The sequence below is a fragment of the Canis lupus genome, chromosome 36, assembly GCF_011100685.1.
Source record: "Canis lupus familiaris isolate Mischka breed German Shepherd chromosome 36, alternate assembly UU_Cfam_GSD_1.0, whole genome shotgun sequence".
In the NCBI taxonomy this organism is placed as follows: domain Eukaryota; kingdom Metazoa; phylum Chordata; class Mammalia; order Carnivora; family Canidae; genus Canis; species Canis lupus.
The window spans coordinates 17528607-17549743 of NC_049257.1; the positions used below are offsets into that span (position 1 = coordinate 17528607).

At 38.5% G+C, this 21137-nt stretch overlaps 1 protein-coding gene across 12 annotated transcripts in view; it reads left to right on the forward strand.

Moving 5' to 3' along the window:
• Window positions 1-21137, forward strand: part of RAPGEF4 (Rap guanine nucleotide exchange factor 4) — a 282834-nt gene that overhangs the window by 178659 nt on the left and 83038 nt on the right. For 10 of the 12 annotated variants that reach the window (XM_038584850.1, XM_038584852.1, XM_038584859.1 and 7 more), the window contains 2 exons: window positions 19536-19589; window positions 19896-20002. In XM_038584850.1, the coding sequence (XP_038440778.1) occupies window positions 19536-19589; window positions 19896-20002 (161 nt within the window). The remainder of the gene's footprint in view (window positions 1-19535; window positions 19590-19895; window positions 20003-21137) is intronic. The other 2 variants (XM_038584851.1, XM_038584861.1) reach the window with 1 other exon arrangement.

The following is a 21137-nucleotide window of genomic DNA, read 5'->3' on the forward strand; positions in this document are numbered from 1 at the left end:
TTGAAAGAGAAAAGAAAAATACCCTCCTCATGAAAATTATTGAGAAAAGTAAATAAAGTAAGCCATGGAAAGTTCTTATTGCCATGTCTGACAGAAAACTAACACTTGATAAAATGCTTTTTCAGTTATAATAATTATTAAGACTTGTGAAAAGTAAATGTTTAAGGGAGTTAAGGTAGAGCATGTGTTTAGGGGCAGAGATTCTCCTTATATTTGTATGGAAGCTGGGCTTTTGGCTCTATACCGCAGGAGTAAACCAACAAGGAGTCCGGAGCCAGACTGCTTTGGGTTCAGATGCTGGCTCTGCCACTTCCTAATTATGTGGCCTTGAGCAAATTACTTCCGCTCTCTACGACTCAGGCTCATCATCTAAAGAATGGGTTGATAACAACAGGACCTCTCTCCTAAGCTTTCATGAGGATTAAATGAAAACATGCATATAAAATTCACACAGCACAATACCTGGCACATAGCATACACTCAACAAATATTACATTCTTTTGATTATAAACAAGATAAAGTTGATTTGCCTCCTTTATATTTCTGGTAATATATTTTTAAATTTTCTTAGCCCAAATTCATCAGTACTATCTCCTTTCTTCCTTTCTAATATCAAGATTCAAGGGCCACATTCACATATCATATTCTAAAGGAGATAATATTTTTTCTGCTCTCCTTTTCCCCACGGATCCCTACTTTTTATTAGCCTGCCTTATGTCAGCAGTTCAATTTCAGCATGCTTTGCCAGTTTCTATTTTCAGCACTGGAGAATAAAACAGAGATGGCCCTCCCTCTGGTAAAAAAAGAATCAGAAAGTAAACAAGTTACTACAACTAAAAGGAAATGCAAAATACCCTAAAGCAGCACTGTCCAATAGAAGTATAATGCTAGTCACATAGGTAATTTAAAACTTTTCTGGGGGATCCCTGGGTGGCTCAGCGGTTTAGCACCTGCCTTTGGCCCAGGGCATGATCGAGTCCCGCATCGGGCTCCCTACATGGAGCCTGCTTCTCCCTCCTCCTGTGTCTCTGCCTCTCTCTCTCTCTCTCTGTCTATCATAAATAAATAAATCTTTAAAAAAAATAAAACTTTTCTGGCAGCCACATTTTAAAAAGTAAAAATAAACAGATGAAATTAGTTTTGATAATATATTTTCTTTAACCCAAGATATCTGAAATAATTCATTTTCAATATGCAACCAATATAAAATAGTATTAGTAATATATTTTACAATTTTTTTGTACCTAGTCTTCAGACTTCAAGTGTTTCACACTCATATCCGAAGTCAGACGAGTCGCATTTCAAGGACTCAATGGTCACCTGTAGGACTAGCTAAAAGTTCTAGAAGCACCTAATAGAAGACCTGGCATATATTGCTGAGATTGAAGGGTGAGGAAGTCAGGAAAAAGGAAGAATGCATGTTAAAGGCAGAGGGGACAGATTGAGCAAAACCTCCAAAATAGAAGAGTTTGGTGTTTTTAAGGGATTGGAAAACATTCTGAGCAATTGGAGCAAGGGGGAAAATGGTGGAGAGGAGGCTGGAAAGGTAGGCAAGAGGCAAAAGTATGATGAGGCTCTTAAATAGCATTAAGAAGTCTAGATTTGTTAGAAAAAGTAGGGAGCCACTGAAGTGTTTTATTTATTTATTTTTAAAAGATTTTATTTATTTATTCATGAGAGACATAGAGAGAGAGAGAGAGAGAGAGAGAGACAGGCAGAGGGAGAAGCAGGCTCCATGCAGGGAGCCTGACGTGGGACTCGATCCCAAGTTTCCAGGATCAGGCCCCGGGCTGAAAGCGGCACTAAACCACTGCCACCAGGACTGCCCCAATTGAAGTGTTTTAAATGGGAAAGTGACATGATCAAGACTGGCTCTTTTTAAAAATCACCATACTTCACAGGGAAGATGGGCAAGGGCATTTTCCGCAGAAGACAGTATAGGGTAATGGCTTAACAGAGGGATCATGTGCCAGAGTTGCCAGCTGCCAGGCATATGATCCTTAGCCTCAGCTTCACTATCTGTGAAATGGTAATGGTAAGAGTACCTTCTTCAGAGGGTCATTGTGAATATCCCATAAGATAATTCATGTGACTGACTTATTTTACTTAGCATAATATACTCTGTAGCTCCATCCATGTTTTCGCAATTGGCAAGATTTTCATAAGCCAGTCAGAGAAAGACAACACGACATGATTTCACTCATATGTGGAATTTAAGAAACAAAACAAATGAGCAAAGAGAGGGAAAGAAGCAGGGGGCAAACCAAGAAACAGACTCTTAACTATAGAGAACAACCTGATGGTTACCAGAGGGGAGGCTAGTGGGGAGATAGGTAAAAACTTTAAAAAGAAATAAACTTACTATTACCATATGACCTTGCCCCCCCCCAAAAAAAGGATAATTCATGTGAAGCATTTAGCACATAGCATTAAATTCATATTTATTCTTATCTTCCCCTGTGATTGGAATAGTCTCTTATAGGATGAATCCCCAAACTTTCCTTCTTTCTCTTCTTTTCTATACTCCTATTCTGGAGGGTCCTAAACAGATAAGAAAAAAAAAAAAAAGAAATGGAACAGCTTCCCTTACCCTACAACCCCAAATCAGAGGAGAAAATCACTTTCACTATGTTGCCTTTCACCCCAGTTTGTGATTACATTTATATCCTGACAACAGCTTTCATATGAACTGTCTCAGAGTTTTCTCTGCTCTATACCTTCATAAAGATTCCCATGGGCTCCAGCTTTAAAAATACTGTAAGAGGGCACCTGGGTGGCTTGGTGTTTGAGTGTCAGCATTCAGCTCAGGGCATGATCCCAGGGTCTTAGAATCAAGTCCCACATGAGGCTCTCCGTAGGGAGCCTGCTTCTCCCTCTGCCTATGTCTCTGCCTCTCTGTGTATGTCTGTCATGAATAAATAAAATCTTTTTAAAAAAATTACTGTAAGATCACAGAGGTTTAAACTCCTAATGATAATTAGAAGTAATTCTCAAAGTGGCTATCCAAGTAAGGAAAAGCAATGATATTACCGACTAATAACAGATCAGTTACTTACAGTGAACCATCTAGGGCATTTGACTTAATGAAGTTTTAAAATAAGATAACTTAGTACAAGATTAAGTCGCATGGAGAGTGTTTCCATCCCTTCTAGCCAAAACATGTGAACAGCTGAGGCTGTCCCCTTCCTTCCTTCCTTCCCTTTCCTGGTGCTACACCCTCCTCTGCATTCTGGAGGGAACCCCACTGTGTAAAAAGAATCAAACTTTCAGTCTCAAAAGTTCTTTTAGATTTAAGTGGTAAGACACATTAAAAGCTCAGTCTTTGCTCGGAAAAGAGATTTACTTTAAAATGCAGCCTACTGGGGTGCCTGGGCGGCTCAGTCAGTTAAGCATCAGACTCTGGATTTCCGCTCAAGTCATGATCTCAGGGTTGTGAGATTGAGACCCCATCGGCTCCATGTGCTTCGGGGAGCTTGCTTGAGATTCTCTCTCTCCCCCTCCCTCGGCCCCTCCCAACTCCTCTCTCTCTTTCTCTCTCTCTCTAAAATAAATAAATCTCTACAATGCAGCCTACCATTTCTTTCATTTTAAGCTGCACCAAGCAGAAATTTGTAGTGTTTCCAATGCCAGGTAGAGGTTGAGACAAGAATACAGGTAAGCAGTGGAGTCCTCTCTTACTGTCTCAGGTGGGCTCCCAGAGCAGGCCTGCCACCCCCCTACAGCAAGTCGTGACTGCATTCCTACATTTGGGCTGTTGTGTTGCATGACTGCAGACAACCCTTCCAGAATCCAGAGCCTCATGTACTAGAAGCAGATGAGAATGAGATACGTGGTGTTTTCTCGAAAAACAGCCCATTAATCACAAAATCGTTTATAATAATTAACCACAGTCTGGCCGAAAGCTTTAATCGTGGGCTATAGTAGCTTTGCTATGTGCACCCGAACATTGCACCTTCCAGGAGATGCTGTGAAAATATGTCCAGAGGGGGAGCTATAATCTTCCTCTTACTTCCAAAAAAATAAAAAATGTGTCCACAGTTTAAGTTTCTAGTCAATAAAAGAACACAATAACATTTGATTCCTTCTCATTGTACTTGCAGATGTTTCAAGTATTTCTAAAGCCTTTCAAATTACTTTGACTAAAAAGCTGCCGACCCTGAGGTAGAAATGCCAGGTTTCTAAAGTATGATTAAGCCTCCGTAAGCTTATTATTTCTCCAGTAATAGTAAGGCTTTAAAATTTGGGTTTCTTCTTCTTATGCACACTCCAGAAAATTAGAAAAATACAGAAAGGGAAAAGAAGAAAAATATGAGAGTAATGAAATGTTAAAAGTTTCATATATTGCACTACTTATTTCTTTGGCCTTTTAAGATACACAGTTGGCATGTCTTATTGACACCATCATCCACACTAGTGCAACTTGATGATTAAAAGAGAAAAAGAAAGAAGACTGTGTTTAGGAACCTGGTTTATAAGTCAGCTGTGAAATGAACTGGTACCTTAGTGTAGTATGTATGCTTTCCTGCCTTGTTTTCATATTTATGTTACATGCTTTTTAGAACTTTGATGAATTTTTGTTTTGATGAGCTTTCTAGAAGGTTCAAAAGGTTTCCTGAAAACGTTAACAGGTATTTGCTCTTCCAGGAATTTTGCATGACATAAATCACATGGACTGCTCCTATCAGGTTGCTGTGCCTTCAAAGGTTATCAAAATCATTTCTATGTTCCTGTCCTGTATGGGTACTAACATTGTGCTTATTATAGCTTTAGCCTACTGGATTGCTTGAGACAGAAAAAGAAATCTTAAAATTTCCAATCAATACAGACAGATACACCTACATGCACAAGACTATAAAAAGTCAATTCAGAACATGATTTTCAATTGAAAGTATAGGACAAAGAACTCTTTTTTTTATGGTAATTTTTTTTCCTTTCCCAACTGGGAGTAACTAATGCTATTAAAATAGTGCCTTGGGGCATTTTTGCAAAGCATGCATTTAAAAACCAGGAGAACATATTTGTGTTTTCCTGTTAGACATTTTTGTCTTAATTGATTAATTTGTCCCATATTAATATTTATTAGTTTTAATACAGACAACAATGCCTATCTTCCTATTTCTAGGACAAACTGCTTTCTAGAACTTCCTTGATCTAAAGGGCAACTTGAAATTAATGTTTGTCCCTTCCAACCTGAAACACCTTACGTTAGATTTTGAACCGAAGAGAAATGTTATTCCCAGGAGGGAAGAAGCAAAAGGAAAATGATCCATAAATTGATTGCCAGCAGCCAATAAATTTAGTCTTTCCTTGTCTAAAACTAACCTTGAAGCACAAAACTGGAATTTGAGAAATGAAAAGAAGAAAAACTATTTCCATTCTTTTCATACCACAGCCAGGTGAAAGCTCTGCAGAGATTTCTCCACATATTAATCAAATAAATATGTAATGAATAATCTCTATGAACAAAGCACCAGAGGGATTCCAAGATAACAAGGACACAATTTTTTACTTTAAGGAACTCATATTGTACTTTCAGAAACAGCTATGTACATAACTGTGGCATAAGCAGTGAGATATTTCCAGTAATGGAGAGTCAGGAAATGCAAAGGGGCCCAGAGGTCAACTCAGGACACAATTGATGTCTGTAGGAAACGGATTCCATAGATTTCCTCAAAATCAAGAAATTCAGGAACACTTTTACCCAATTCCTAATCTCCCTAGATTTTAAAATTGTTTCATCTAATACATTGATTATAAATCTTCACAAAGAAAGAAAAATCACCTGTAGTGGGCTGATTTTTTTTAAGTGCTTTCTGTACCTTCTCAGATTGTATCAGAGGGTGTCTCTAATTGGGCCAATCCCTTTTCTTTTAAAACATTTTGTAATCTAAACCTAGCATTATAACCAAACTTAGCATAATTTACCAGAATAATTCCATTTGGATTCTAATGAATCACCTTAGCACAGTACAGAGGACATTTTCAAATATCCATGGAATAAATGGATATTTACATGTTTTTATTCAGAATGGAATTACATAACATGGTAATTCATTATATGTTATTTTAAGCTTGTTATTGTGTTACATAATTTTAAGGATTAATTTATACTTAATGGGTTTGTGAAAGTTATTGTTTGAAAATACTTCCAAGTTTTTAAGAGATGGGAATTTTGCCTTTTTTTCAGGATAGATAGGCAGATGTAATTTTGTTTATATATTGTATAAATACACATTTATACGTATAAATCTCTTCTCTACATTTGGGTTTTAACAACCCAGATGAGTGGATATTTCTCCCTGGGTTTTTTGTTTGTTTTTGTTTCTGTTTTCGTTGGAGAGGGAATGCAAACTTTGGGGTTTATCAGAGTTCAGTTTTTAGAAGTTCGGTACCACAAATTAAAGTTCAAGCATGTGACCCAAACTCTGCCAGTCTTTACAGAATCCATTTCTTTTGATGAGGGTAGAGGGAAAGTCTGGGTCTTAGGGTGAACAGTAGCAGAGTTTCTGGGATCCAACATGTACAGGTGGTGAGTCTCAGTGATGCCCCATGACAGAGGCCATGAGACTGGGCCAGGGGAACCTGCAGTGTGATTTGGGCCTGGTTCCTGGCTGGGTCATCTCAGCTTGTCTCTTGGCTCTTCCAGAGATACTATGAATTTTTTATTATCTTATAATAAATTCCTTTTCTTCCTCAACCATCCAGAATAAGGACAGAGACTGACATACACAGCAAATTGCCATTGATATTTAGATTCACATTGTAAACACTCCTTCATTTTCAAATACTAATTTCATAAATATTGAATGCGATTACTTTTCACCTTACTCCCTGAGGAGGATGATATAAGGATTATGTTGTGTTACACCTATGCTTGGAAACCTTATTAAGTGTTTATGTAATGAATTTGGTTGAGATGAGTTATTTGTAATTTAGAAATTTTAAAGTGTGTTATTTGTGAATCTTAAGTATATTATTCAAACACCCCTAGAGACCAAACGCATTTTCCTTAATAAATTGTAAGCATTTAATTTTCCTGAAAGGCCCTTGAGTATTTAAAAAAAATAAATAAAAGTGGTTTGGAAATTATTCCTTTAACTAGAAAACATAGTGATTTACTTGGATAATATAAATGTTGTTAGGGTAACGATCTTATGATTTCATCAACTAGACCCAATCTTCAGGAAACACTCACATTTTGTAAGGGATTATGACATAATGATTCAAAGGGTGCTACTGGTAGTCATCTAATGCTCTAAGTATGGTTCGCAGTCCAGCAGCATCAACATCATTTGGCAGAAATGGAGAATTTCAGGTCACACCCCAGACCAATGGAATTAAAGTCTGTATTTTACTGAGACCCACACCCCAGACCAATGGAGTTTGTCTATATTTTAATAAGACCCCTATGTGATTCATACAGATACTAAAATTTGAGAAGCACTGATTTATTCATTTTATCAGACACAAAACCCAGCTCATTGAAAAAACTAAAGGCAGGGGAAGAGAGACATAACTTAATAGTCCTCTCTATCAGGAAGTTTCTACTAGTTGCAAGTCATTGAACCCACTTCTTCACGCCACAGTGGCAAAGGAAGCAACCAGTCATTTTCTCCTCAAAACTCCTTCGTATACCTGAATACATAAGTTACCCCTTACCAACTCCTCACAAACTCCACACCTGAACATAAATTACCCCTTACCGTCTCTCACAGTTTTCTCTTCACTCGCCTACAAACGAAATCTGCTAGAAAGAATGAATCAATGAAGAAATTCTTCCATTCATTCAATAAATATTTGTTGTGTAGCTGCCAAGAGCTGGGGGATAGAACAGTGAACAAAACCAAGTTCTTGTCCTTATGAAGCTAACGTTTCAGTGGAGAAGACAGATAAGAAACAAGTATATAAAATGTCAAGTGTGGTAAGTGCTATAGGAAGAGGGATAAAGAGTTCCAGATATGGGGGGGGGGGGGGGGTAGATAGCCGTATACTATAGGATGGGCAAAGGATGACAAGATATGCCAGGCTCATCTTATACATTCCTTGTCCCTGGAATCAGCCATTTCTTCCAAGAAGACTTGATTTCAAAACCCAAGATGTTCATTGTTATTGGTTTGGTCATTGTTTTGAAGCCTAATATATCTCTTTTCTTCCACAGTGAGAATTCTGAGTTTTCAAGGACACAGGGATGATAAATTTCGATATCGCATAATTTCTTGTGTGCTTTATCCTTCATTATGTATACAGTAGATTCAGGTTAATACTGCTATGTGTCTACCAATAAACGATTATTAAATAAATTATCTATCATATACATGCATTGGCATACCCAAAAATGCATGCAGGAACACCAAAACAAGGATGAAGTAAGCTTTTTTATGTTCTGATATGAAAAGATCTTGAAGACACATTTAAGTGAAAAAAAGCAGTGTCAGGCCAATGTACACACCATTTGTGTAGAAAAGGAGTAGGGGGCAGAATATATATTTATATTGGCTTGTATGCATTAATTAATTGAGCATCTTCAACACGAGATTTTTCTAAAATGTGTTATGCAAACTTTTATCCTGCTTTTGAATTGTACCCAGCAAGATTCTGACCCCCTGGCTTCAGGGAAAGTAGAGTTTTAATCATAGTGTTTCTATATTCATTCTATTTTTATTAAGAGGAGGAGGGGGAGAGGGAGAGGGAAAAAGAAAATCTCAAGGGGATTCAACACAGAACTCGAACTCACAACCCTGAGGTCATGCATGACCTGAACCAAAATAGAAAGTTGGACACTTAATCAACTGAGTTATGCAGGCACCCCTACATTCATTCTATTTTAAACTGTTAAATATGGGATGCCTGGGTGACTCAGTGGTTGACCTCCTCCTTTCGGCCCAGCACGTGATCCTGGAGTCCTGGGATCAGGTTCCACATTGGGCTCCTTGCATGGAGCCTGCTTCTCTCTCTGCCTGTGTCCCTCTGCGTCTCTCTGTGTCTCTCATGAATAAATAAATAAAATCTTTTTTAAAAAAGAAATAAAAAATAAACTGTTAAATAAATGTTAACTTCCATGCCCAGATTTAAATTTGAGGATGTAAAAGGAAATGTCAGGGTGTTCAAGATCTTTTATTAATGAGCATTAATCCCATAAATTTTCGAGAATTAAACCATGCCCCTAAATCTTAACATTCATTTGGTTTCCCAAAAGTGCTCAACATTCTATTCCCAAATTTGGAATAGGTAGATAGGCAGTGCCTAATTCTCACTTTATTGACAGAATTTCTTGTAAGAGAGGGCAAACAATAAACAAGGCTTAAATTTGTAGAAAGAGGAGGAAAAGGAAGTATAATAATCCATAGGTTTATATTGTCATGAAAATCACAGTTGTGAGGGTAAACATGCCACAATGGACAGTGACCTCTGTGGAATATTATGGTTGACTTATTTTGCATCTCTTAGCTCCTATTACTCCTATTACTCTAAGTAAATGAAGATTTACTAGTAATATGGTATATTATCACTATAAGAAAATCTGGGCCTAATCAGGTCAATTCATAAGGAAAAAATGAACCACTTTCTGTATGATCTCAAAGACAACAATTTTAACTAATAAATATGGATTCCTCTTCAGAAAGTTAGCATTTCATTTTTTGCCTTCAAATACCTGGCTTAAGGGTATCTAATAGACTTGTAGACACACCTCGTAGAAAGCAAACACTCTGAACATCCTATATGTGAAAAGAAAGATTAGTAGCTAATTGAGGTTCTCTCCCACTACTAGAAGAAATTAGAAACAATCTTTATTGTAGATTAAGGCTTGACAGAATCATTCTAAAAACATGTAATCTCGCCGCATTGCATTAGGATATGCTGGAGAGAAACTCGAACCATTTGCTAGTACCTGCTAGAGCACAGTACTCCCAGACCAGTTAACACAAACATCTGGGCAACCTTTTCCTAGAGGCTCTTCTTCGTTCCAGTTTCATGAACTCACCAAGCAGCCTTCAGTACACTTGATGTCTCTTCTGATCTTTAAACTACAACCAGAGGCTAAACTATAGACTTCACTTCTATAATTGAAAAGCCACTTTAAAAACATGAATATGCATGTTGATTTGGTTGGACTGAGGAGTCTCAACTCAGTGAAATACACACATGAATTAATCTCCTCTCTCCAATAAGCACTCTTTTCTTTTTTTTTTTTAAGATTTTATCTATTTATTTTAGACAGTGAAAGAGCACAAGCAAGGTGAGCAGCCAAGGGAGAGGGAGAAGCAGGCACTCCAAGCCCAATCCGGGGCTCAATCCCAGGACCCCGGGATCATGACCCGAGCTGAAGGCAGACGCTTAACCACAGATCCACCCAGACATCCCCTAATAACCACTCTTAACTACTGAGTGGAATATTTTCTTTCTTACTGGTACTTGGCAACCATAAAAAATCTCATTCTTAATCCATAAATTCTTTTGTTTATTTGACCACCAAAAATTTTATTTTAGTTATGGATTAGTCATGTCCATTTTTTATATTAAGAACTCATTTTTTAGAGCAGTTTAAAGTTCACAGAAAAATTGAGGAAAAGGCACAGAGATTTACCATATACCCTCTGCCTCTATACATACATAACTTCCCCCACTATCAGTGTTCCCCACCAGAGTGATACATTTGTTATAACTGATGAACCAGCATTGATACATCATAATCACCCAAACTCCATAGCATATATTATGGTTCCCTCTTGGTGTTGTACATTCTAATGGGTTTGAACCCATATGTATATAGACATATATCCATCATCATGGTATCATAAAAGTATTTTCACTGCCCTGAAAATCCTCCATGCTTGCCTATCATCCCTCCTCCTAATCCCTGACAACTACTGATTTTTTAAAATTAATCTTTATGCCCATTGTGGGGCTTGAACTTAAAACCCTGAGATCAAAGTTGCATGCTCTATCAACTGGGAGAGTCAGAATCCCCTGATATTTTTAATATAGTCTCCAAGGTTTTGCCTTTTCCAGGATGTTGTATAGTTGGAGTAATATGTCATACAGCTTTTTCATATGGCTTATTTCACCTTTTTTATGTGTGGACATAAGCTTTCAATTCCTTTGGGTAATTACCACAGAGCATGATTGCTAGATCACATCAGAGTATGTTTAGTTTTGTAAGAAAATGCCAAACTTTCGAAGTGTCTTTCAAAGTGGCTATACCATTTTGCATTCCCACCAGCAGAGAATGAGAGTTCTGGTTGCTCCACATCCTTGCTGTCATTTGGTGTTGTCAGTGTTCTGGATTTTGTCCATTCTGATAGATATGTAGTGGTATCTCACTGTTGTTTTAATTTGCATTTCCCTGATGACATATTATGAGGAACATCTTTTCTGAATCCTATTTGCTATCTGTGTATCTTCTTTGGTGAGGTTTCTGTTAAAGTCTTCAGTACATGTTTAAATCAGGTTGTTTATTTTCTTACTGTTCAGTTTTAAGAGTTTTTTTGTATATTTTAGATTATAGTCCTTTATCAGATATGTCTTTTGCAAATATTTTCTCCCAGCCTGTGGCTTGTCTTCTCATTCTCAACATTGTCTTTCATAGGGTGGAAATTTTTAATTTTAATGAAATCTGGCTTACCAATTATTTTTTTTATTATTGTGCCTTTGGTGTTGTATCCAACAAGTCATCACCATACCCAAGGTTGCCTAGATATTTCCCGTGTTATCTTCTGGGAAGTTTGTAGTTTTGCATTTTTCATTTAGACCTGTAATATATTTTAAGTTACTTTTTGTGCAGGAGGTAAAGTCTGTATCCACATTTTTGTTTGTTTGTTTGTTTGTTTGTTTGTTTGTTTTGCATGTGGATGTCCAGTTGTTCCGGCACCATTTCTTGAAAAGATTGTCTTGCCTCCATTGTATCAAAGATCCCAGGAACCCAGGATCATGACCTGAGCCAAAGACGCTCAACCACTGAGCCACCTAGGCACCTCTACCAGATTCATCTTTAAAACTTCTAGCTTTTGAGAAGCCTGGGTGGCTCAGCGGTTGAGTGTCTGCCTTCAGCTCAGGACGTGATCCCAGAGTCCAGGATCAAGTCCCACATCAGGCTCCCTGAGGGGAGCTTGCTTCTCTCTCTGCCTGTATCTCTCTCCGCCTCTCTCTGTCTCTGCATCTCTCATGAATAAATAAATAAATAAAATCTTTAAAAAGAGAACCTTCTAGCTTTTGTCAACATCTAGTCTCTGAAGAAATGTGACTGGTGGGTAGAGATGTGTGGTCTGCTTTCTTCCACATCTTCCCCTTTCTCCTCTGCCTTCTCTGTGCTGGTCAATGAGGGAAAGAAGGAAGACATTTCTTTCATAGAGTTTCTATCTTTCTGTTTACATTACCCAATCTATTATCACATATTGTCTACTTTTTATTAGTATTATTAATGAAATACAGTTTCATTGTTAATGGATTAATCATAGTTAATTTAAATTTTCCCTTTGACAATTCTAAAACCTCAGTCATATTTGAGTCTGGCTCTGATGCTTACCTTGTCTCTTCAGACTCTTTTTCCTTGCGTTTAGTATGCCTTGTAAGGTTTGGTTGAAAGCCAGATGTGATATACTGGGTAATAGGAACTGGGATCAATAGGTCGTTAACGTGAGGTTTTAAGGTTTTATGTTAATCTAGCTAGAAGCTGGACATTGTTTAATGTTTGTTGTAGCTATAGATGCCAAGTCTTCAAATTCCTCTAGTGTCCCGTTTTCATCTCTGTTGTGTTGGGCTTCCCCAAGAACACCCTCCTTAGATAGAGTCTGCACGTTTTAACTCTTTTGGCTGTGATCCACTGTTTTTATACTGGTATGTTGGGGGCCTGTGGGGGAAGGGGAATGCCCTGTAATGTCTTCATTAAGCCTCAGTCATTTAGTGGGTCTGTGTCCCTGCACTGTGCCCCTCAGAGCTGTTTCATAGCTTCTTTTTCCTCCTTAGGTGAGAGAGGAAGACTAGAAGGGGCTAGAGTCAGAAAAATGTCCTTCCCCCAGGTGAGGTAAGACTCTAGGAAAGTCTTCTCCCTGGAGAGTATGCCTTTGTCATGGAGAATGCTCTGGGTATATTTCACAGTGCACTCTCTTTCCTTCTGCCAGAACCACTAGATCTTTCTTGGCTCTTCATCACGAGAACCTGGTTGAGTGCCAGAAGGTAAAACCCATAAAAGTGTAGGGGCCCACCTAAGATTGCCTCCCCCAGGAGTTTCTCACTCTTAAGGCACCCCAGCAATTCATCAAAATTACCACTCTGAAAACAAACTGAGAAATATTAAAGAAATTTTTTGAGCAAAAATTGATTTGAATCTGGCAGTACCAAACTAAAAGTGGTCAAGAGCAGTCCACTGACAGGATCTCAGGGAGATACTTTTATATAAAATGGTAAAAGCAAAGTAGGGAGATTATGGACTCACTCTAGTTTCAGACCTAGTTGGCAGTTTGATTGCTTGTGCTTAGGTTTCAATCTTGTAACCTTGAAACATGTATAGGCTTAGATTTTGGTTTGCTTACGTAAGCAGGCTGCCATGGCCTTCAAGCCACATCAGCCTAAGCCTTTCTCCTTTCACTGAACATCATTTGAAGATTCCTACCAGTCTGTGGCTTCTGTTCCAGGTGGGCTGATCGCAAATGTGATCCTGGGTTGCCTTGTCTCTCTGGACTTGGGGGCAGCAGTTTGCCCTGTGATCTCCATTCTCTGGTGGGCCCAACAAAAGTCATTTTCACTTTGTTTAGCTTTTTCTTGTTGTAGGGACAGGAGTAGCAACTTTCAATCTTTTTACATGTAGAAGCTGAAATTGGAAATCTATAACCCAATTTTGAACTAAGAACTTTAAGAAAGACTTTTTTTTTTAATGGCCTACATATGGAAGCCAAAGAGGTCAATAGATGGTTCTTTCATTATTTAACAAGTGGAAAAACTTACATAGTTATTTCAGAGTGGTGAAATCTGTTTATAAGTCTGACTTCCCCTTTCTTTAATTTCGTCTAGTCAGCCAAAGAGTGCTGACATAGATGATAATTATTATAAGAATGAGACATACGTTTGCAAGAGGCCTTAGTTGTATTATTCCAAAATGCCAAGGAATGTAACTCCTAAGAGTATATCATTTTCACTAAAAAATTGAATATTATTTCCCCCAGCTCCTAGAGATTTCCTCACTAGAAATTGAAAAGGGGAATTTAAAATCCAGAATATTGTTGTTTTGATTCATTGACTCATATTGCCTCCCTCATTTTTTATAACCCACAGAAGTTTTGCTTCCCATTAAGATCGAGAGCTCATTCAGACCAGGTACTTTATGAGCCACTACTTTAGCCTAGCATGTTGCTTTGCACACAACACACCCGTAAATACTTGCATTAAATTGGATGTAGACTTACGTGACTTTTTATTGCACTCAGTTGCCAGAGTTCTGCTGTCAGCTTTGTGTCCCAATCTAGCTTGTTATGCTTATCTCTTGGCTTAAAATGTTGTGCCTTGCAAAAGGCTTCTGTGAGCAAACACTCGAGTAAAATGAATTACCCCCTTTCAAAAGGGCCTGAATATGGTTTTTCTCAAGACCTATTACTGTGCCTTATACCTCATTATAATCTACTGGGGAGTTATTGTGCATTTTGTAATGGAGGCTAAATTCCTATTTTTCATCACCTGATTAGTATTTCTGAATTGGCTCTGGTGCCAAAAGGAATATTTTCCCTTACTGTTTCTCCTTTTCAGTAGTAATATAAATATAATAAAAAGCAGTAGAATGCATCCCCTCTCCAGAAACAAACAAAAACCAATTACGGTCAATCCTGAGGGAAGTCTTTGGTGGAGAAAGCCAAGAAAAGCAGAGAGAAAGCTGAATACCTCTGCCTTTATCTGTTCTCTCTGCCTAGCTTTTTAGGATCATATTTTCACAGACCAATTTGGATTCTTTCATGCCCAGGTGGGGAAGAAAAATTTTTATCCTCAACACATGATTGATGTGTTGAAATATATGCAATTTCATCAGAGAGGGGTCCGTTCCTTGGAGCTTGTTTGTGATGTGTGTTTTCTGGCTATAGGACAAAACTTCGGGCAGCCCTAGAAAACAGACCAAGGAGGCATTAATGAAGGCTCACCCTGCTAGCTCACTGTCCACCTTCCTTCCTTGTGGTCCAACAGGAAGAGAGCCTGGGAGATGCGGCAGCCCTGTCACCGATCCGTGGTCACCACTACTACCCTGCCGTGCAGGTCCTGGGTCTGCTTGTCCTTCAAGCATTTCTCACCCGTCCTGCACTCAGCTGTGCATCACAAGGAGGACAACTTTTGCAGACAGCATTTCCCAGGCTCCTCTGGCCACAGTTTTGCTTTTAGGGCTGGTTTTCCCTCTTTGATCATCTCACTAATACCACCATGCTTCTCTTCTCTCCCTCTTCTGTGTAACCTAATCATTTATAAATGAAATTCTTTGCCTCATTTCTCTGGGTTCTGGCTAGACGGAGATTGAAGGCAGGAGGGTTCTTGCCCCACTCTTGGCACCGGGGCTCTACTGCTAGGATATAGAGGCCTCCACAGTTCCAGCTTCCACCAGGATGCCCAACTCAGGCTCTGGTCCCTCTAGCCTTCCACTGAGGGCTTCCTTCTTTGCTGACATCTGGTTTTGGTTTCTCAGACACCTGTTTGCCTTCACAGCTCCTCCACCATCCATAAAGCCAATTCCCAGCATTAAATTCCCTTTGTGGTAAATCCTGAGTGGTTTCATTGTCCTGCTTACCCTTTGGCTGCTACCTGTGTCCTTGATACATTTGTCTTAGCCTTAGTAGGATAGCTCCTTAATACCAAATGTTTTATTGTCACAAACATGCTTTTTTAAAAAGTTAATTCAAACTAAGCATGATGCATTAATTCACAGTGGATCACTGTGAATACTTATTGCTGAAAACTCATAAGGTCAAGTCTGATACCTAATAACTTAGAAGGCCTTAGATGCACTTTTTTTTTTGATGGATTTGAATCAAGCAGAACATTATCTTTCCCAAAGGGTGAGCAAAGATGTCTTTCAGAGAGAAGTGCAGGTGGGAGGGGGTCATTGTACCTCCCATATAGACACTGGACTGGGATAGACTTGGATTCAACCCTGAGCTCTTCCAGATATTAGCTGAGTGAGTTCGATCCCTATGTGTGTCTGGCCCTAATGTTCTCCATAAAAAATGAGATAGCATAGATAACAGTTCACGTGTGGACAAACGTGTAAAAGGCCTGACATAGGAAATGCTTGGTCTTGCCTTCAGGGCTTCTTTTCTTGTTTTGATTCTCAGTAATATCACCATGCTGCTTCTTTCCCTCTTTTATTTAACCTAATCGTTTGTAAAATGAAACTCCTTTCCTCGTTTCTCTAAAGCACAGCTAAGGTGAAATTCTTAAAAAGGAACTTTACGTGAAAGCCAAGGGAAACCAAAAAAGGAAATAAGCAGATCCAAAAGCAATAAAGCCATGCTCATAATGGAGGGATCCCTGAACAGGCAGTGGCCACTGACTTATTTTGTTTCTCAGGGACCTGGACTGCCTGTCGTGGATACCCTCTGTCTCACCACCTCTGGCTGCTAGGCATAGAGCATGGATTCTCGCCTAACTGGACATAGTGTTCCTTTCAAAGACAAATTTTTATTCCCCCAAAATAAAACTTTCCCTGTTTTCACCCTGCATGGGTTCCTTGGAGGTTTTATTTAAATAAAAGGACTGTCCCATTCTCAAAGCATCCATTCATTGTGTTACCCCTAAACCTACAATCTTTGAGCCAGGAAAAGGTTCTGAAAACGCTGCCTTTCAACAGATTAAACAGTCTCTGGGTCCTGGAACCAGTACTAGGATTATCAGGCTGAATGGCAACCTTGCGTACATTTTACCTCTTTAGAAGTTGCAAATCAAAGGAACAATTCTTTTGAAGTCTGATGCTTCCCTTGCTTTCGTAATACTTTCTTTTGAGGACTCCAAGGAACCAAAAAGGGAACTATCCAAATTAACAGACCTAAGGACCACTTTTGGCATTTTGTTCAAATACAGCCATCTCTGTAGAAACAAATGAAAAGATTCAGTCTTCAAATAATGTTTGATTGTACCTACCAAAGAATAAATATTCACCAGTAATTCTCAAGCCTGGGCATCTTCTTGACCTCTCGCCCAGCCAGGATCTCAAATACTACTGCAAAAGAAGGTGAACTTTTTCCTAGGAAAGCAAAGGTTGCCTCAGAAGCTAATCCCACATCCATCTACTGTAGACCACATACACCGGCACCTCTTTCTTTGAAGACAGGAAGAAGAAATGTGTTTCTATTATCTTCAAGAATAACCAGAAGCTTCTACAATTTACATGCATAACCAGGAGTAGTCCTAGACATATAAACCAAGCTGTGTAACATAAGGAAGTGGGATACAGGACTACTGGGAACTCACAACTCAGAAATAATCAGCATGTTTTAACTGCACACATTTCCAGGGCCCTGGTGCATGCTGGTCTGGAGCTTTTGAACATTTTTTTTCAGGTGACTTGGGATCACACAACTCTATCTTCTTTGAGGAAGTAGTACAAACACAGGGCACGCCTGCTCTCCCATCTGAAGGTCTGCCCTAAGGGAATGTGGGCTATTTCTGGGCAAAGACAGTCTCTGTTTAAAGCTCCTACTGTATTGGCCCAGACTGACATTCCTTGGTCTATGGTGGTTGTAAACAGTATGCTGCTAAAATACTGTAATATTGCTTGACACCTGTGCTCTAGTGATTTCAAGAGGAGAAAATAAAAGTCTCCTTGATGTCAGGGAGGTGATGGAAATGTTTAAGTAAGCCAGTGGGATTTCAGTCATTCAAAGTAAATCTGCATCTCGTCTGTCCTTCTCTTACAACTTGTATTCTATACCATTTCCTTAATTCTATAATCATATAAAAGTCGTAACTCATCTGAAATTTGCCGTCAATAAAAAGAAAGGCATATATTTATACATGTATATTTGTTTTTTGGTACGTAAATTATTTTAAATTAATATTGACTTTTACTTCCTCCATTGATTCTATTTTTTAATTAGGATGAGAGGGAAAATCTACCAATTCATTTTGAGTGTAATGGCTTGAATTTGCAAAAAGTAGGATTTTTAGTATTAAGTGTAATAATGTCTACATTAGGTCTTGTTTTGTTTTGTTTTGTTTTACTGCTGTAACAAATTACCACAAGCTTAGTGGCTTAAAACAACACAAGTTAATTAATTCTACAGTGCGTAGGTTAGAAGTCTGAAATGGATCCCACTCGGTTAAAAATAAAGGTGTTGGCAGCCATTTGCTTCTGAAGGTCCATATATTGCTTCATCTTTTCCATCTTCTAGAGGCTACCTTCCTTCCTTAGCTCTTGGCCCCTTATATCAGCAAACCCATCAAAATCAGGCCAAGTCTGACTCATGCTGCTGTCTCTCTGGTTAGAATGCTTTTGCCTCTCCCTTCTATCTTTTAAGAGCCCATATGAGCGCACTAGACCTACTAGGAAACACCAAGATAACCTCCCTAATTTGAGTCTTAACTTAACATCTACAGAGTCCCTTTTGTTGTGTAATCTAATATAGCCACAGGTTCTGGAGATAAGGATATGGACATCTGGGTGGGGGGGGGGGGCATGATTCTGCCTATACAATCTCATAATTAAATGCATCGTCATCTCCTACCTTCTGGAAGTGGCATAAACCATGTTGTATTGATGGTTTTACCACCATGTTTGACCACTCATATCTTTCTCGTCCATTTGGAAATGCCATTGACAGATCTTACAGAGAACTAGAGGGAGGGGGCGTTGCTAGGACCAATGGACCTACCTGTGTAGCTGTGTACCAAGGCATTTTCCTGGGATCCCAATTCAGCAGCTTCATCTAAAGAACGTGGATAATGGAGGGGGCCTCATACAGATCCTAGAGCTGCACTGACAGTCACGGAATCCCCAAAGCTATACACCACTTTGCAAATGAAAGAGATAGTACACTAGCTGTCCCAGTGGGTTCTAGGAACTTGAGTACATAAAACCACCAAGAAGTTATCATTTAGCAATTAAAGCTTTTTTCCAAAAATACAGATTGCAGAAAAAGAATCTTAACTACACGACAGAGGATGAAATCGCTCATTTTCATTCTAAATCAATGCTTTATCCCTATCCCCTGAGATGGGTCATTTTAATCTCCATACATGTTTATCTTGTTTTGCTCTTTCTTCTGCTCTGATGTTTGTTATGCTTTGAGTAGATATTGATTCCCTTTTCATTAAGCCTGCAAACATCTAATCATTCCTGTTTTTTTTTTCATTTTTAATAATTTATATTTAAATTTTGGCAAATTGAAGGTCTAATTTTGCCCTTTGAATGCCTCTGCATTCAAGTTCTTCAGGCAGATTTTATCCCTTCTTTTTTTAATTCTATTTTGAGTTTTATAAAAATGGATGTTTCTTATTATCCCCCCAACCCATAATTTTCTTTAGCGAACTTTTAGTTTAATTTTCTTTTGCCTTAACATTTTATTTTTCAGACACCTCTCATTGAACCTCACGTTCCTCTTCGTCCTGCTAACACCATTACCAAGGTAATGGGATGTAGGTGGGTTGATGAGCCATCAGAGCTAGCTTCTTAAGTAACCATTGGAGGTGGTCAGTATGTCAGAGCATCACGTCAAGAAACTTCGGATACATTTTCTAGACACAATAAATATTCAGTGTGTTTCAGTTCTTAAATGAAACAGTGACATTTCAGACAAGTGAACAATGTAAATGCGTGAATGAGTTGTATTTTTCAAGCCAGAGTCAGAAAGTGATTTAAGTATTCATCTGATTTGTTTTCCTTCTATAAAATCTCCTTCTTCTTCCTCTTCTTTCACCTCATTAAAATCCAGGTCCCTTCAGAGAAGATCCTCAGGGCTGGAAAAATTTTACGAAATGCCATTCTTTCTCGAGCTCCTCACATGATAAGAGATAGAAAATACCACCTAAAGACATACAGGTACGTGCAATCATCCTAAAGGCTATGGCCGCCTCAGATTCATGTCTAGTGAAATTGGAACAACCTTATGTTTTCTTGTGTTTGTATCCATGGGCAGCTTGTTTTGTAATCCTCAAGGTTCTGGAAGATCTAAGCTTGTCTTTGATCCCTGCTTAACTTTAAGTATCATTAATATTCTGAGAAATTATTCCTAAACTAATTTGCATGGACATTGGTTTAATTATGGTAGAAGAAATTTTTTTTTATTTCTGTTTGCTAGTGGTTTTTTTAGGGAAACTATTAGATTTAAATGAGACTCAGCTAACATTTACTGAGCATATATTTGTGCTTGAAGCCCTCTACCAGACCATTTTTCATGTTATCCTATTGCCCTCTCACAATCCTGCTAGGTAGGTGTTAGGCCACTTTTCAGATGATAAACCTGATGCTTAGAGAGATTAAATAATTTTCCTTGTCCAAGTCACAAGTCTAGTGAGTGGTAGAGCCAGGATTTAAACCAACCAACCTTGGTTGATTTCCATGTGCAGTGATCTTTTCATTCATTCTATCATTCATTCATTTCACAGATGCTGGTGCCCAGTATTAAGTACCTACTGGGCACCAGATACTATTGTGGTCTAAGCCCTAAGGATATAAGAGTGAACAAAATTATGCAATGTCCTTTACAGAGTTTACTTTCCACTGTAGGATTTCATTCTAGTATACATATAGTGAGATATACAACTCTGTATCACATCTGTAATCATTTAGAATAAGGACTCATTATAGCTGTCACTGGAGTTAAGAAATTATTTAGTTGAATCTTCTGGGATGACTGAACAGTGATAGGTCAACTAAAGATTCATGACTGATCTTTGGCTTTTGATTTTTTTCAATTCAACAAGGATTTAGGAACTGGAATGGCCTATGTATGGCACACAAGCCTTCACCCTCTCTTTCCACCCATGGAGCACCCTCATAACCCTCTTTCAGCAATCACTCAACTCTTGCATTTAGCCTAGACATGATTTCAGAACCCATCAGACCTGGCATGAGTCAAAAGCCATTTGATGCACATGAACCAAATTCATAAGAGACAGTGAAAAGCTTAGAATACAAATTTTAAAGTTATCATAAAAGATATGTATCTTTCTAG